At 46.4% G+C, this 17,684-nt stretch overlaps 1 protein-coding gene across 5 annotated transcripts in view; it reads right to left on the bottom strand.

Annotated features, from left to right (window-relative positions):
* BAALC (BAALC binder of MAP3K1 and KLF4) overlaps nucleotides 1-15,048 on the bottom strand; it is a 115,311-nt gene extending 100,263 nt beyond the window's left edge. For 2 of the 5 annotated variants that reach the window (XM_070481436.1, XM_070481437.1), the window contains exon 1: nucleotides 14,717-15,014. In XM_070481436.1, coding sequence (XP_070337537.1) covers nucleotides 14,717-14,876 — 160 coding nt within the window. In that variant the 5' untranslated portion in view covers nucleotides 14,877-15,014. Of the gene's footprint in view, nucleotides 1-14,716 lie in introns of all 5 variants that reach the window. The other 3 variants (XR_011493295.1, XM_014867697.3, XM_044743856.2) reach the window with 3 other exon arrangements.
* Nucleotides 15,049-17,684: the final 2,636 nt, after the last annotated feature.

The following is a 17,684-nucleotide window of genomic DNA, read 5'->3' as shown; positions in this document are numbered from 1 at the left end:
GAGGCGGAAGCGAGGAGCCTAGGAGCCGTAGGGCTTTAGGAGGAGGTGGGGGCGGGGGCATAAGGCGCTTCGGGTAAGGGGAGGCCCCTGAGCCAGGCGAGTGGAGGGGACTTGCGGACAGCTAGTGGAAGATGAGACTGGAGAGAAGCTTTAAATGCCAGGGCAAGACATTTGCATTCAGTAGGCAAAGCAAAATCGTGAAAGACTCTGCGCAGGAGAATAAGCCGGGGGCTAATGATCCCAGCTGTGCTTCAGGAATATTAACCTGGCAACGGCGTGAAAGGGATTGGAGTGGCAGTGGCTTGGAGGTCCGGGACCAGTCAGAAAGCTGTTGCAAATTTCTAGGGGAAAGGCAGTGAGGACCTGAGCTGGCGATCAGTTAGGGGCTGGCATGGGAAAGGCCTCGGGGCTCAGAATGAGACAGACCTGGCTTCCAGAGCCCACTCAGCCACGAGCCTACAACCTGCATGCACTTGAGCCAGTCACCTCACCTCTCTGACTTCCCCCACCTGTAAAATGGGGATAATAGAATTAGGTACCAAATATGCAATGCCTGCCACATGCTGGGCACGCAATTAATGGAAGCCAAGCTCAGGAGGCAGCGGCCTGTTCATTTGTGTTTGCACACACATCACTTATCACCCCAGTGAGCAATTCTGAGCCTGGCTGCTCTGAAGACTGTCCTTGAAAGTGATTCTTGGATGTAATAATTTAATGAGGCCTCAGTTTGAAACATGCCTGCTGTTTATTGAGGTGTTTAAACCTGAATTGTCCTTCTTAGGAAGGGTGTGCAGGAGATGGCCACTTCCATCGTAACTGCTGCTGTGCTCTGTTGTTATGACAACCAGTTTCCCAAACAGCCCTGCCATTTTCTACAAATCCTTTTGGTTTCCTCATGCCCTAAAGACCACAAGCCCTAAAGACAATAGCAGGGTGATTTTTTTGAACTTCCACAGGAAATACTGTCAGCTCTTTAAATTAGCTGTCTATTAGGCTGTCTGCTGCGTTTCCAACAGAAGCACTGCCCCCACCAAGCAGCCTGAGCATCAGCGTGACCCGGCACAGCGAGCCTCCACAGACGTTCCCACTAATTAAAAATTGGCGCCACAGAATATCAGCTGGCACATCAGTTTCCGGCTGGCATTAACTTTGCAGGAAAATGAAACAGAAAACAAAGGAATGTTCACCACGCATCTCGTGTACACAGCACCGAGTCTGATGTCAAAAGACCATTCTAAAAGATGTAAGTTTAGGCTACTGTTGCATTATTTCTAAAATTGCTTAAATATTAGCACATGTAATTTTCTCAGTAAATATTCATTTACTTTTTTGAACTCACTTGACACACATGAATGTTAAAAACACAATAATAATAATTATTATAGCGAAATCTTAATTATGTACCCATGATTTCTGGCAGGCCATCTCCCCCGCCTCACCACCTACTTCCTTTCCTCCTTCCCCCTTGCTCCTGCTAATCTCTCCTCTCTGACATAGCCTTAGGATTAAAGGTGCCGTCACCCTGCTGACAGCCTACCCAATATCTGTTCTCCTCTTTTTTCCTTTGCCAAAAGGTCTCTGATACTTTAGGGTGGCACATGTCCAGCTAAGTCTTGATTTCCTAGCCTCTCTTGCAGCCAGGGATAGCCACGTAACACAGTTCTGCCCAATGAGACTCAAGCAAAGCTTACTGAGTTCTGGGAAAGCTGTTATTTTATAGATAAAAAGGAACAGACTCAGGTGGAATGCTCCTTTCTGCCTTTCCCCCTTCTTCCTATCTAAAATAAGAATGCTGATAAGTGAACTAAGACAGATGGAGACAGCTACATACTGTATGATATCACTCATAAGAGGAAGATAAAAACAACAACAATCATCAGACAAAAATACAGAGAATAGACTGGTGGTTACTAGAGGGGAGGCAGGGAGGTGGGAGGGTGAAAGGGGTAAAAGACACAGGTGTAGGGTGACGGATGGCAATTAGCCTTTGGGTGGTGAACACCATGTAGTCTTCACAGAAATTGAAATATAATGATGTACATCTGAAATTTATATAATGTTATAAACCAATGTTACCTCAAAAAAAGCTTTAAGAAAAAAAGGAAGGAAAAACAGATGATAAAGGAGAGAGAATTTATGGTAAACTACTGGATTGCTACCATTGAGCAAAAAAGAAATCTACCTATAGGAGGAAAACTTTGGAGACAGATAATGTTCCTTTTCTGTTGTCATTAGATTTGAATGCAAATGTGTTGTGTTTTCTGAACTGAATTCATGGTAACCTAAGATACACGATGGTAACGTGTGAGAGCGAGACGTGTGTTGTATTTTAAGAAAACATTTCCAGAGTCAGGAGAGAGGTCTGAACTAAAGATAAAAGTATACATCTTCCAATGTATGTTGACTTCATCATCAAAGAAATAAACATTAAATTACCGATTCTAAAAAAATAAAATAATGCTGCAGCATCTTGCAACTATGAGGAGGAAATCCATACACCAAGGATGGCAAAGCAATAAACTCAAAGAGCCCAGGTCCTTGATAGCATTCTGGAGCCGCGCAGCTGCCTCCCTCCAGACTTTGTGTTAAGTGCAAAAAATAGACCCTCTTCTTGCTAAGCCACATTTGTCTGGTTTCTGTTCATGCCACTAAACACAATTCCCACCTGATACAAAAGTGAGGAGGGTATTCATTCAACAAATATTGATTGAGTGTCTACTCTGTGCCGGGCACCAGGCTGAGTAAAGAAAAAATAAATGAACAAGACAATGACAGGCTGTGGTGTTAGGAGGCAAATAACCAGACAGTAACTGGGAAAGACCGTCTCCGATGAGGTGACATCTGAACTGAGAGCTGAGGATGAGGTGGAGTCAACCATGTAAAGAGTGAGAGGAGGGGGAGCACATTCTAGCAAGTGCAAAATCCTGGTGACAGGAAAGTGGTGGGGTGTTCGAAGAACAGAGGAAGCCAGGGAGGCTGGAACACTCTGAGAGAGAGACAGGAAGGAGGATCAACAAAGCTGGAGCAGCAGCAGCGATAGGGCCATGCAGGCCAAGGAAAGGGGCCAGGGTTTTATTATACATATAATAGAATGGGAAGCTAACAGAAGGTATTAAAGAAGAGAGTGATAGGACCTGATGCATGTTTTTAAAAGATTGTTCTCCCTATGACAGAATGAATGACTTGTCAAGGGCAGGAATGGAAGCAGGCTATCACAGAGGTCGGGTAAAAGATGACAGTGGCTTGGGCTCAGGTAAGGCCATTGGAGATGCAGCGCAGACTTTCACCCAAATGGAACAGCCTGTGATGTCCTCACACATGGTTACAGGGAACAACCTCATCAGTGCACTTAATCCAAAAGGCAGACTGGGGGAGAGGATGGCTAAAGATGTTTTTAAAAGGCTGAGGTGGCAAGAAAGATGTACAACAGGTGATTAGAGGGAGAGATGGGAGGATTCACAGCAAGTCTTTGATTTTTTAGTATTCAGAGGGAAAAAACAGGATTGTGTTGGGAGATATTATAAGAGGACTATCACAGCAGATTAATAAGGAATTAATAGAATTGTGGAGAGGTGGTAAGAACACTGAGGTTCTAGAGCATCAGTCGCTATTGGATGCAATCACCAGTTCACGACTTTCTCCGGCAACGGCTGGCAGCTCAGAAACAGAGATGTAAGGAACAGAGGGGGAAGGTGACCCCAGTTTTGAAACTGGCATGCTGAGTGCAAGATTGAGGAGATGAGGGGATCCTGAGTGCTAGGATGGGCAGCAGTGAAACACTATTGCCTTCATATTTGTGAACACATTAATCCCGCAATGATTCTCATCCTACAGGGTGGAAACTGAAACCTAGAAAAGCTAAGAAACTTGCTCAAGATGACACAACTGGTAAATGTCTGTTGTGAAAGTGTAATTCCTTAACCACTGAACTATACTATTTCTAAGCAAACTAACAAGGAATGTGCTGCTGCTGATGATGAAGAGAGCCCAGAAAGGTCCAGGGACTGGAGGTCATGATGGGCGTGAGAAGCTGGCTCACTGTGGGGGAGGAAGTGTATGAAGTTGTAAACAAAGACCAGGTCTGGCCGTGTGGTCCAGTGGGTGTGGCTGTATCACAGCCTGGTGCAGCGCTTGGAGGAGACGGTCAAGAGGCTCTGGGCTGGACTTCCAGGCTGAAGGGCGTCTGGCTAGGAGCCGCCGACTCAGTCTTGCCCAGCTGCCCACTAAAATGCCTATGAAGACAGAAAAAGACCAAGACTCACAATATCATCCAAAATGAAGACTAATAGACAACCCAATCCCAGAATCTGGGAGAAACTAGCACTGTTCACAAAGCAGATGGAGCTAGATTAAGAAAAATCTAAAGCAAAGCTTCTGCCTTTACTTCATTACACAGAAGCCAAGTAACAAGACGTAGGCTGACACTCAATACCTATTGCATCTGACACAGAGACCCAGAGCTGGACATGTATGGAGTTGTACTAACATCAACACTGGGCAGCCAACTTGCATGACTTCATGGGCATTGAGACTCAGACAGAGAGTGGTCCCTACACACCACAAACACACACACACAGAGTTTCTAAATCCATCAAGCAACTGTAAATCCCAGAAAACAGCTGGGCAGAATACAAAACAGCATGCTCAGCCTGAGCCAATTGTGGAGGGTGGAGGGAAGGCAGGAGGGGGACGTGGGGGAATTATATACAGCAGAGTCACAATATGATTTGCCCTGTATGTAATTTACGTGAATTCAACTACATTTGCTCAGTATTAAAAGAAAGACAGGGAGAAAAATCCCTTCACTTCTCCACGGCCTTTTCCCCCTGCTCTTCCTCCATTCAAACGAGACTTTGGCTGCCTCTACCTCCAAATATTTTCCTAAACATAAAGAGAAATAAAACAAGTTGTTGGGGGTTTTTTTGGCCTTTGAGCTTCCAAGAAATTTCAGGGATTTTCCCCATACCCCTCAAACTTTAAACATAATCTCCACAGAAGATGCAACGTGCACCCTATTCATCTAGACCCAGGAGCTGACGGATGAAACCTGAAAGCCGACAGAGGCATTCTTTCTGTCTGTGTGCCTCTCTATACTTTCTAAATTTTCTATAAGGAACATGCATTGCATTTGAAACCAGAAAAAAATATTCTTCTTCCCAAAGACTGTTCACCTTTAACAAGCTCGTCAGCTGATCAGGATGCAGGTGATTTTCTGAGCACCCCTCGCAGTCCTGCAGGGGCACTCAGCACAGGGTGGGGGCGGCATCAAGGCCGCAGGGCTGCTGGTGTCTCCTCGAGGACTGTGTCCTCAGCCTTGTAAATGCTGGCAGGAGGCTCCCACCCCAGTGCTTCATATTTCCAAAAAAGCCAAAGGCAGATGGGGTGGAGGAGGGTACTAAATTCATGCTTAGCAGTTACAGTAAAAGGACACTGCCCTGGATTTAGAAACAAGACACCAGCTGAATTCCAATCCAGGCTCTTAGACTCCCCAGCTGGGTGACCTCGCTCAGCCTCTTAATCTCACTGAACCTCAGTTTTCTCATCTGATAAAAGGTGATGACAACAGTTTATGAGGTTATTTTAGAGAGTTATGTAAACTAATGTCCAAAAGAAAAATTCTCACATTCAGAAGGTGCTCAATAAATACTATTTGAATTTAAATGATAAGGAAATAGACCAATCTCAGAAGGAAGTGTGAGGTAGGTAGTGACAATAGAAATCCTGTCTCGTTATTTCCAAATGCTCAGTGTTTGTGCACATAAACACATTTATATTCGTTTTCTAGGGCTGCTGTAACTAAGTACCACAAACTGGGTGGCTTAAACCACAGAAATTTAGTCTCACAGTCTGGTGGCTAGAAGTCCAAAATCAAGACGTCGACAGGGTTGGTTCCTTCTGAGGGCTGTAGGGGAGAATCTGTTCCATGCTCTCTCCTATGTTCTGGTGGTTTGCTGGCGATCTTTAGTGTCCCTTGGCTTGTAGAAGCGTCACCCTGGTCTCTGCTTTCATCTTCACATAGCGTTCTTCCCATGTGTGTCCCCGTGTGTCCAAATTTCTCTTTTTATAAGGACACCAGTTATATGGGATTAGGGCCCACCGTAATGACCTCATTTTAACTTGGTTACCTCTGTAAAGACCCTATCTCCAGATAAGGTCACATTCTGATGTACTGGGGGTTAGGACTTCAACACATAAATTTTGGGGACACAATTAGCCCACAACAACATTCTAAAAGACCTTCATCTCCAGAGAGATGGAGGTGGTTGGGCGGGGGGACAGGGTGGGAGGAGAGCATGTGAGGAAGTAAATGCTGCTGGTAGCTAAGCTAGAAAGGGCTAGGTCACAATGTGACTCCAGGTACACCCATTGTCTGCTCTACAGCTGGAAACAAAGTTGGCATTCAGACTGGCCAGAGAACCAAACCAAATGGTCTTCTGAGAGTGGCTGGAGGTCATGGGCCTGACATGGAAATGCTCCTGGGAGGAAAGCCCAGGCACTACTGGCCAGGAACAACAGTTCAGACACCCAACCTCACTAAAGGACAGAACGGCCTTCTCAGCAGGAATGTGCTGTGGGTCATCGGTGCACAGAGCCCAGGGTGAAGGCAGGACCTCCAGGGGTCCAAGCCTGAGAGATTGCTGAGTGCAGGACAACCCAGGAAAATACTCCTTGCCGACTGAGCGGGGACTATCTTCCTCCCACCAGGGCCCAAGCCTGGAACCTTAAATTCATCCCTGGTTAGAGTCGGAATAGCTTTACCTAGTGTCCAACAAAGACATAATTCAGTGGACTGATGTCTAAGGCAAAGTCATCTAAGATAAGACTCAGGAAAGAGAGTACAAGACAGACAGATAAAACTTCATTTGCATAGCTGGATCATTCATCCATCTATTCATTTTTACAGTCATTCAACAAACGTGGCAGATGGCAAGTCTGCAAATGTCAATAACGTGGTCCCCAACCTGGCAGAACTCACAGACTAACTAGAGAGAGTGACAGAGGCATGAATGACCCTGAGAGCCTGTGGCAGTACATGATAACTCTGCCCGGAACACAAGGGCCATGAGAACATGAGACTTCCTAAACCTTTATAAACTGCTTAGGTTTGTTACCCACTGTTTTTTTGTAGTTATTTTTGCAAAAAAAAACCCTTATAACAAAGAGGCTTGTGTTTGGCAAAAGAGGATATAGAGAGGTGGAAGTTTTCTTACTATGCAACCAATCAGGTAGACAAGAATCCAAAAAGGATGAGCCGATGGAACAATTGAGTAAAGAAAACATCATCTCTGGGGACTAGAGGAAGAAAGAGATGGACACATAGAAGCTTTAGGAGATTTATCATTCAAGAGAGATCACCTGAGGTCCTACTATAGCCAGGACAGCTATAGTAGGGGTAGAAACAGGGATACAGTAGTGAACAGAAAGACCCCTTACCTAACTAGCAGAGCTTGACATCCTCAAAGGGGCAGACATTAGTCAATAATTATTTGAAAATATAACCACAGTATACTACAAAGCTATAGTAATCAAAACAACATGGCACAAAAACAGACACACAGGTCAATGCAACAGAATGAGAGCCCAGAAAGAAACCCACACGTGTGTGGAGAGCTAATTTTCAACAAAAGAGCCAAGAACATAGAATGGAGAAAGGGAAATCTCTTCAATGAACAGTGTTGGGAAAGCTAGTCAGCCACATGCAAAAGAATGCAAGTAGACCATTATCTTACATCATACACAAAAATTAACTCAAAATGGATTAAAGACTTGAATATAAGACCTGAAACCATAAAACTCCTAGAAGAGGGGCTGGCCTGGTAGCATAGAGGTTAAGTTCACCGGCTCTGCTTTGGTGGCCTGGTGTTTGCAGGTTTAGATTCTGGGCACTGACCTACAGACCACTCATGGGACCATGCTGTGGTGGTGTCCCACATACAAAATAGAGGAAGATTGGCACAGATGTTAGCTCAAGGCCAATCTTCCTCACCAAAACTCAAACAAACAAACAAAAAACTCCTAAAGGAAAACATAGGCAGTATGTACTTTGACATTGGTCTTAGCAGGATCTTTTTGAGTACATCTCCTCAGGCAAGGGAAACAGAAAAAATAAACAAATGGGACTACATCAAACAAAAAAGCTTCTGCACAGCGAAGGAAACCATCAACAAAACAAAAAGACAACTTAAGAATTGGAAGAAGATATTTGCAAATCATATATCTTGTTAGGGTTGATCTCCAAAATATATAAAGAACTCATACAACTCAACAACAAAAACACAACTCAATTAAAAATGGGCAGAGGATCTGAACAGACATTTTTCCAAAGATGATATACACATGGCCCACAGGCATGTGAAAAGATGTTAAACATCACTAATTATTAGAGAAATGCAAATCAAAACCACAATGGGATATCACTTCACGCCTGTCAGAATAGCTATTACTAAAAAGACAAGAAATAACAAGTGTTGGAGAGGATGTGGAGAAAAGGGAACACTCATACACTGCTGGTGGGAATGTAAATTGGTACAGCCACTATGAAAAACAGTATGGAGACTCCTCAAAAAATTAAAAATAGAACTACCATATGACCCAGCTATTCCACTTCTGGCTATTTATCCAAAGAACATAAAAACACTAACCCAAAAAGATATATGCACCCCATGTTCAGTGCAGCATTATTCACAATAGCCAAGACTTGGAAACAGCCTAAGCATCCATCATGGATGAATGAATAAAGTAGATATGGTATACACGTATATACAATGGAATACTACTCAGCCATAAAAAGGTGAAATCTTGCCATTTGGGACAACATGGATAGACCTTGAGGGCATTATGCTAAGCAAAATAAGTCAGAGAAAGCCAAATACAGTATGATCTCACTCATAAGTGGAAAATAAAACAACAACACATAGACACAGAGAGTAGATTGGTGGTTACTGGAGGGAAAGGGGGAGGGAGGCAAATGGGTTAAAGGGCACATGTATATGGTGACAGATGGCAATTAGACTTTGGGTGGTAAACATGATATAGTCTACACAGAAATCGAAATATAATGATGTACACTTGAAATTTATATAATGTTATAAACCAATGTTACCTCAAATAAAAAATTAATTAAATAAAAAAAAGAAAATATAACCACAAGTGTGGCAGGCATAGAAGGAGCTGGGGTGGCAGGAGGCTTATCCCTCAGGAAGCCCCAGGTGGGCGCTCCGCAGGTCCTGTCCCTCTGAGGGCATGAATCAGGCTGAGCTTCCCTTACGTCTCCGGGCTGTGAGGGCCTGCGGCAACAGTCCTGCTTCCTCCGCTGGGCTCCTGCAGGTTTGTACACACACAGGCCCCGCCCCAGGCAGAACCAAGTGCTCAGTCTCCTGCACTCCACCAGGAACTCTCCCTCCTGCTGTTCCAGTACGGACCATGCTGCCCTGAAGTGTGTCCACCTTTCTGTCTGTCTCCCCTGTATGATTATTATCTTTGTGCCAAATGTATATTAAGTGAGCAAAAGAGCAAATAAATGTCTTTTACCTTTAGCCTGTCAACATAGGGAAATAAAGATCTAGAATATTGTTTTCGTGGCACTATCAAAATGAATCAAGGTCAGCAAGTTTAAACATTAAACTGAAACCAACAGGATTACTTTTAACAAGAATAAATACAAAAACTCCAAATTTGGGTTACTAAAATCAATAGTACCAATGCAGGATTCACGGGGGAAAAATTCATTCAACAAATTTTTATTGAGTGCCACCTATATTCCAGTCATGTTCCAGGTGCTGGCTATATAGCAGTGAAAACAGAGACAACGTCCATGATGTCACAGAACTTAAATTCGACTAGAAAAAAAGATCTAAGGGTTTAACTAATCACAAGCTTCATGTGAGCCATCCGGGTAATATAGCCACAACAGCAGGAAAACAAACACATCCTAACCTGGTTTCACCTGCACCAGGAGAGGGTCAGTGCCCACATCACAATGTGCCTCGTGTCGCCCTACGCTGCTCGGCTGACATCAGTAATTTGGAGCTAATCATAGGTCCCTTGTATCAAGAGGGACTCTGACAAACCCAACAGTGTGTTTGGAGGAAGATGGTTAAGCCCACAGAGGTCTGAGAAATGACTGAAGGAATTGCATGTGTTTGGCCTGAAGGGCCAATGGTGAGAGCAGACGCAACAGCAGTCTTCAAATATTGAAAGAGCTGTCTGTGCAAGACTTGATTCTAAGGGCCCAGAGTTCACCAGGAAGAAATTACAAGGCAGCAGGAAGAGTTTCTCGCAAGGGGAACTGTTCTACAAAGGTATGGGGGGCCTCTTTCCCTAAGGAAGAGATATCCCATCCTCAGGGATGCTGCGGAAAAAAACTGTGCTGAGACCAGCCTTGAATATCAAGAGATCAGACTAGACTCTGAGTCTCATCAGCTGTAAAATCAAGAATTCTAGGGGCCGGCCCGGTGGCGCAGTGGTTAAGTTCACATGTTCCGCTTCGGGGGCCTGGGGTTCGCTGGTTTGGATCTCTGGTGTGGACATGGCACCACTTGACAAGCCATGCTGTGGCAGGCGGCCCACATATAAAGTAGAGGAAGATGGGCACGGATGTTAGCTCAGGGCCAGTCTTCCTCAGCAAAAAGAGGAAGATTGGCAGCAGATCTTAGCTCAGGGCTAATCTTCCTCAAAAAAAAAAAAAAGGAATTCTATAGTTAATTCCCCATCAGTCAGGCAGGCAGCATTTTGGGCTTTGGATTCAGACAGAGCCGGATCTCAGTCCTGGAAGGGAAAATTCCTGCACACTCTAAGCCTCATTCCCACGTTTGGTAGAGGAGGATAGTAAAAGTTCCTACCTCATCCCAGCTGTGAGGATTCAACGAGATGGTTTACACAAAGGGCCGCCGAGGACAGCGCCTGGCCTGTGGTAAGCCAGCAATAAATGTTAGCTAACAGTAATGTTAAGTGCTCGTCATTTTATCTGACATATTTCAATTTACTTAGGTAAATCATTTTGCTGGGAGTCTCTAATTCTGCAGTCTTCCATCTTGCATTCACTACAGCAATTATTACAGCGATTTAAAATGATAAAGTAGAAGCACTTCAGAGAAATTTGAAATGTTTTACTCTGTAGAGAAATTAGGAAAAAAACTAACAGTACAAAAGGAGATATTTAAGGATGTAATTTAAAGGACTTGTGATTGAATGGAGGTGAAGCCAGGATGTTGTTACTGCATGGAATGGCTGAGCTAAGCTGGGGCACGGCAACCTCAGAGACCCTTTCTTCTTGGGAGACCCCCATCAGACCACAGAAGCAAAAATCAATCCAGCAAACTGATTTTATGAGGAAAAAATCATGCCAAACCAATTTAATTTCCTCCTGTGACAGAGAGACAGGCTTCAGTGACACAGGGTAGCGATGGATATCAGACACTGTGGTTTCAGTTAAGTCTTTAATTCCAACCTACATAATAGCTGAATGTCAAAACTTAATTGAATTTGCTGGCTAGTGTAGATGATCTCCAAAAACAGGAACCAGAGGCTAAGGATCGCTGAATAAGGAGGAGGCAAGAAACTCTTTCTTTTGTTGGACTGGTAGAAAAACATGCCCCTTTTCCTGCAGTAAAACACAAAATTCCTCCAACAAATATTGATAGAACACCTGTCATGTGCTATGCCCTCAATCTGCATTGGACTAAGAGAAACGGAAGTGAGATTTACCAGCAGATATGCTTAAATGGGGCTTCTCAGCAGACATGGGTGTGGAGTTTGGGGAGGGTGTGTGCTACAGAAGAAATGGGATCCTTGAGCTGGGCCGGGTGTTTCCATGGATAGGGTAAAGTTGGAGGGACTTTTTAAAGAGAAGCTGTGGCATCCAAAAGGCACTTGGAGGAATCTTGGTTAAACTGACTTAAGTGGGAAAACTTCCATAGCAAGGGCTGCAAGGAAGAGAAAAGGAGGAGGGAATCTAGGAAGAGCTGATGGGAATGAAGGGCAGGTTTAGACACAGCGCCTATTCATTCAGAAAACCTTCATAAAATCCCGACCAGGGGTCACACACGCACTCTGCAGGGTGCTAGCACAGAAGACATGAACATGAATTAGTCTACTGCCTGCCCTCGTAGCTCCTGAGGTTGGCTGACCAGAAGAACGGTGGCTTCAATTAGACATGAAGGAGAGTGACCAGGGGCCCAGAGAGAAAGGACTCTTGAGGACTGAGGGAACTGCAGGTAAGTAAGAGCTGTGACGTGGTCGAGAGAACATCCAGACCAGGGCAATTTAACTGAGTCCCATCTGCCTTGAATAGGTGACCTCCAGAGACCCTCTCCAGCTCCAGAATTCTAGTAATGAAGCCATTTTTGTGATTTTTTACAATCTGGACTCTCCTGAATCTAGCCTTTCCTTCTTCCTCCATCAGAAAAGCATTCATGGAAACAGGAAAAAGTGATATTCTGGCTTCCTATCACAACACAGTCACTGTGGACCATTAGGTGCCCCTAGAAGGCTGGGGTGGAATTCACGGGTGCAGCACTGGCAGGGGGTGGGTGAGGCCGGGGAGCAGGGAGGAAGAAAAGAAGAAAGAACCCTGGCCAATCTCCCAGGGTGGCTGAAACCCAGGAGATTTGTAGCTTCCTCCGATGACCCACTCTGACTAAAGACGTCCAGTTCCCAGTCTGAAACATCCATGGGAATCAAGCCACTTTTCTAAAGGCCCTAGGGAATGCCAATGCACTCCAAGAGCAGCCTTGATTCCATCTTCATCTTCAGAAATGTCCCTCTCCCCTGAGGCTGATGGAAATTTCTAGAGAATTGAAATGAACCTTCTCATCTAAGATTCTAGCCAATTTTAGGGCACTGTACTAGGATGGAGCTGAGCCTTTCCTGTGAAAGACGCAGGTCTTCAGGCCACCTTCATGGCAGGGCTGTCCCATGTTTGGCAGAGGACTATAAATAAGCATGCTTGTCCCAGGTCCCACCTGTTGCAGGAACCAGATCTCATGATGCATGATGGGATATGACTCTGGATGACAGAGTAATAAATGAATCAGCATTGTAAACGAATAACTTTGTACATATTTAGCCATCCCCTAATAACTCTAATACCCATACTTATGTGTGCGCGTGCACACACATACACACACACCCCCCATATACTCCATCACCAAGGCAACCATTCCCTGGAGGTGTACTTTGTTCTTTTTCACACTAGGTCTCTTTAACCTTCTTTCCTTGGAGTGCCGCTCTGGCCTTTGACTCTCTGCTGAGAAGTACCACACCTCCTTGGGAAATGCTGTTACGTCTAACATTTACCAGGTCCCTTTTGAAGGCTTATGTCTTATCCACATTCTGACACCGAATTCAGCTAATACATCATTTGGAAACTTGCTGAAAGCATCAGCAACACAAAATAGCCATTACGACTGCTACTGTGAGTCAGAAAAATTAGAGACAAATATAGTGTTATGCCTTGTACAGCTTTCACTGACTGTTCTTGCTTTGCATAAAAGGGACTTGCAAATTTCCTGTGAAAAAGGAGCCGCTTTGGTCCTAAAAGATGGAGAAACCTATTCTCAAGATTAAAGAGACAGCTGTTATTTAGGAGGCATGGATTTAGGATTATTGATCTTTTAAGAGTAGTTCACATCTCTCTCCTCCTCCTTACAATATACATTATGCTTCAAATTAGCCTCATTCTTCATTTTAGATTTCATTATTCAAAAATGCCAACCACATAAAGGGTTCAGGAGATAGTTAAAACATTTTTATCCGAATATTGATCTGGCTTTTGACAACATCCATATAATAAGTAGTGAGGTTTTATCCTTTTAACATCACCCACACCTTTATGATTAAAGGTCAGTCTGTGGCAACAGTTAGTCTATTTTCATCTCTATCCTACAATTATTAGTGTCTGCTTAAGAAATAGAAATCCTGATTTGTAACTGGACCAGAAAGTTCTTTGCATATCCTTCTATCAGATTTCTGCTAGAGGGACAATGGTAGGAGTATTTAATTTACAGTCATAATCCACTATTCTGCCCTGCCTCATGTAAAGCATCGGGGCCCCAAGGGGTAGGGAGGGAAGTCCTTACGATGAAACAGCTCCTTGAAAAGTCAGCTTAAGTGCAGAGCTAGTGATAGGGCTAGCGGGCATTTATTTTGCCCTGAACCAGAATTCTGGTTTTGGAAGCCCGCGAGAGGACTCCTTCCCAGCAGGGAGACAAGGGGAAGCGACGAGGAAGACTCCACCCAGGCAATCTGGGTCAGGCGCCGTGTCTATAAGTCAAGGGAGAGAGGGGCCAGGTGGCCAGTGGGTGGAGAAGTGACCCAGGGTTCCAGAGAGAGAAATGGTCCAAAGCGCGGCGGAGGCGAACCCAGGGGGCCCGGGGACGTGGGCAGGCTGAGGGACAGGTGTGCGTGCCGGATGGGCTGTCGTCCCACCTCATCCGTCCCCGGCCCATCAACCTGCACTGGCAGAGGCAAAGGAGCGCTGAGTTTCCTCGAGCCTCAGATTAGCTCAGCCTTAGGGTCTCTAAGGGTCTCTCGTTGACCGGGCTCCCTGGGCCTGGGTCTGTCAGTCTGTCTGTCTGTCTATCTCTCTCCTTTCCCTGCCCCTCAATTCTCTGGGGGATGGGGCTGCCCCTGGCGCCCCCCATCCCTCCTGCTTCCCCCTCCTGTGACCCCGGCCTCCCAGCGCCTGGGGGGGTCTGCGGGCGCCGGGCTCACTCACCCGCCTGCAGGCCGCCCGCCTCGGGGCCGCTGTCCGGGGCGGCGCTGCTGGGCGGCGCGTCCGAGTCGGTGTAGGTGAGCCAGGTGGACTCGGTCTCTCGGGTCCAGCTCTCGTAGTAGCGGGGCTCGATGGCATCGGCCCGGCTCCCGCCACAGCCCATCCTCCCGCGATGCGGGCGTGCCCCGCGGCTGCTCTGCTCACGGCTCGGGCGGCGGCTCAGCCCCGGCGGTGCAGCCCTGGCCGGCGAGGAGGCGGCGGCGGCGCCATCGCGTCCCCGCGCCCGCCCGTCCGCAACGAGGCGCCGAGCTCCCGCCGCGCCCTCTCCCCGCGCGCCCCTCCTCTCCGCCTCCAAGGCCCTCCCCTTCCCCACCGCTCCTTTCCCACCTTCCCTGGCCCTCGCCGCTCCCCCCACCCTGCCCCAAGTCCCCCAGCAACCCTGCACCCTCCCGCGGTGCACCCGAGCCCGCGTAGGGGCGCCGGAGCGGCAGCCTGGGACCCACAGTGGGGAGTCCCGCGAGGGGTTCGGCCCGGCCGGCCTGGGGTACCGCTCCTAGGCTCTTGCGCATCCCTCCGTCTATACCCCGCAACCCCCTTCATCCAATCATCCATCCAAGCTTCCTTCCATCCTTCCTTCCTTCCTCCTTTGTTGCATTCATCCATCCTGGAGAGAAGTGGAGCGCTTAGGAAGGGACCCCAAGCTTTTGGGCCACTTGTTTCAACAGCAGTGAAGCTGGAGACAACGCAGAAAACTGAGGAGAAAGTATTGCCTTTAAGAATTAAGGAGCAGTCAGAGCCTGTGCCTATCTTAGCTGGTTTGGGGAGTAGGAAGTAGGGCCTATGATTTCTGAGAGAGTTGGGCTGACTCTTTGTCACTAACATCCTTTCTAATTCTGCGACTTCGAACTTTGTTCTCAAGAATGAAAAATAGGACGAGGAACCAAGGGACACCTGGGAGGCCACAGTCTCTGCGTGGGGCTGGAAGGCATGGCCGTCTGCCCTAAGCCCAGGGGTGGCCTTAACCTTCCCAGGGTCCACTGCCCTGCTGTCAGCTTTTCATTCCCTGGTGCACACAGCGCCGTGTGCTCCATGTGAGCACACTAGAGCTCAGACTTAGGTGGGCCAAGGAATTTACCTGTCCCAGAAAAGCCAGAACGCCCTAAAAGAGGGAAACTGCCTTAAAGAGACAGCTAAGAAAGGAGAAGTGTGGGAAGAGTAAATCCTCAATGACCAAGCTCTGAGGTTGAATGTTGAATAAGTATTATTTTCATTCATTCAACATATATTTACTAAGTACCTATTATGGCAAAATGCTGCTGGTAGATATAATATCCATCTAATATATTGTGTATATTACCCACTGTATATAGACTGTAGTGTGTACTGTTTAATACATCATATAAAGTCTTCAGAACATAGGTATTCATTACATCCTATATAATGTATAGTGTAGGCTATAGTCCATTGTCTATAACATTTACATTCCTGGCACACAGTAGGTCCACTGAATGAAAAATAATCTTTTTGTGGTAATTCAATTCACTTTAATTACTGCAATTTGGGCTACAGAAGATCCAGTTTAGGGCAGAGCTGTTAGGCATCCTTCTGGTGGCACTAATCAGATTCTGTAATGCAAAGTCAGCAAAGGCCCACTAGCCAAGAAGGGGGCTCCTCCCCCTCATGCTGAGCCCAGAGCTCCCTCCCACCCTAGGGCCCACGCTGGCCCTTCCCCTGCAGACTTTGCTTCTCTCTCTCTCTTTTTTTGGTGAGGAAGATTGTCCCTGAGCTATCATCTGTGCCAATCTTCCTCTACTTTGTATGTGGGATGCCACCATAGCATGGCTTGATGAGCTGTGTGTGTGGGATCTAAACCAATGAACCCCAGGCCGCTGAAGTGGAGCACGGGAACTTAACCACTATGCCGCCAGTCTGGCCCCTTTGCTTCTCCTTTTAAGGAGGCCCCAGCAGATCTCTTTGCCCCTTTGTGTGAGGTGGAGGTGGTGCAGTTATCCAGCATGTGGTAGTTTCCCCAGCCCATTGGAATTCAATTGTCCTGTGCCCTTTTGTACCCCCTGAATATTTTGGTTTAAGAAGAACTAGCTCTCTGGGAAGAGAATTCTCAGCATCTCTCGCGGAGCCTCTGCTTCCCTCAAGTCTAGGATGAAGGGCTCCTTTCATAACCAGCTACTTTGTAATGTCACCACCTGAAGGGCACTCCACGCAGAAAGAGTGCCTGAGTTGGGAAGGTGCTAGGGAGTGCTAGAAAATGAATGAAAACCCTGGGAGCTGGAGCACGGTGAGTGAAGGAAATGACATGAGGTGAGCACGAGAGGTGGTGGAGGAGCAGGCTGGGCCAGTGCATGCATGGATAGGACCATAGAAAAGGATCTGGACTCCAGCCTAAAAGCAATGGGAAGTGCTGGAGGGCTTTAAGCCACACACTGCCAGCATCAGATCTGCTTTAGCAAACCTTCACTCTGGAGGCAGGTGGAGAACGGGTGGGCACAGAGGCCAGGGTGGGTTCTGAGGGCATTAAGAGGCTCCTGGAGAGGGAGAGGCAATGATGGAGGATGCAAGGAGTTGGGTGGATAGGATTGCCAACACTGAGGAGAGGGATACTAGAGAACGTGGTAGGGCAGAAAGGTCTGGAAATGGTGGGCTGTTTGGGCTGAATTTGAGATGCCTGTGAGACTTGTGTTCACATATGTAAAGTATTTAGCTTAGTTGCCAGAAGGCAGCAAAAGTAGTTTTATAAATGCAAGTTTTCATTATCACACGGCTCCAAGTCTGGAACTCAAGAGAGACGTCTCAGCTAGAAAAATCAATTTCAGAGGCATCAGCATATGAAAGATATTTGAGGAAATGTCTCTTTTCCCAAATATCATGGCTTTTCCTGCTTTTGTTTTCTAGTGCTCAACCTTCCCAATTCCTGCCTCCTGGCTTCCAGCTCAGTCTCTCCTGTCCCCAGCCT

This window comes from Equus asinus, chromosome 12 (assembly GCF_041296235.1).
Source record: "Equus asinus isolate D_3611 breed Donkey chromosome 12, EquAss-T2T_v2, whole genome shotgun sequence".
NCBI classification, from domain to species: Eukaryota; Metazoa; Chordata; class Mammalia; order Perissodactyla; family Equidae; genus Equus; species Equus asinus.
This window is presented reverse-complemented; position numbering and strand designations above follow the sequence as displayed.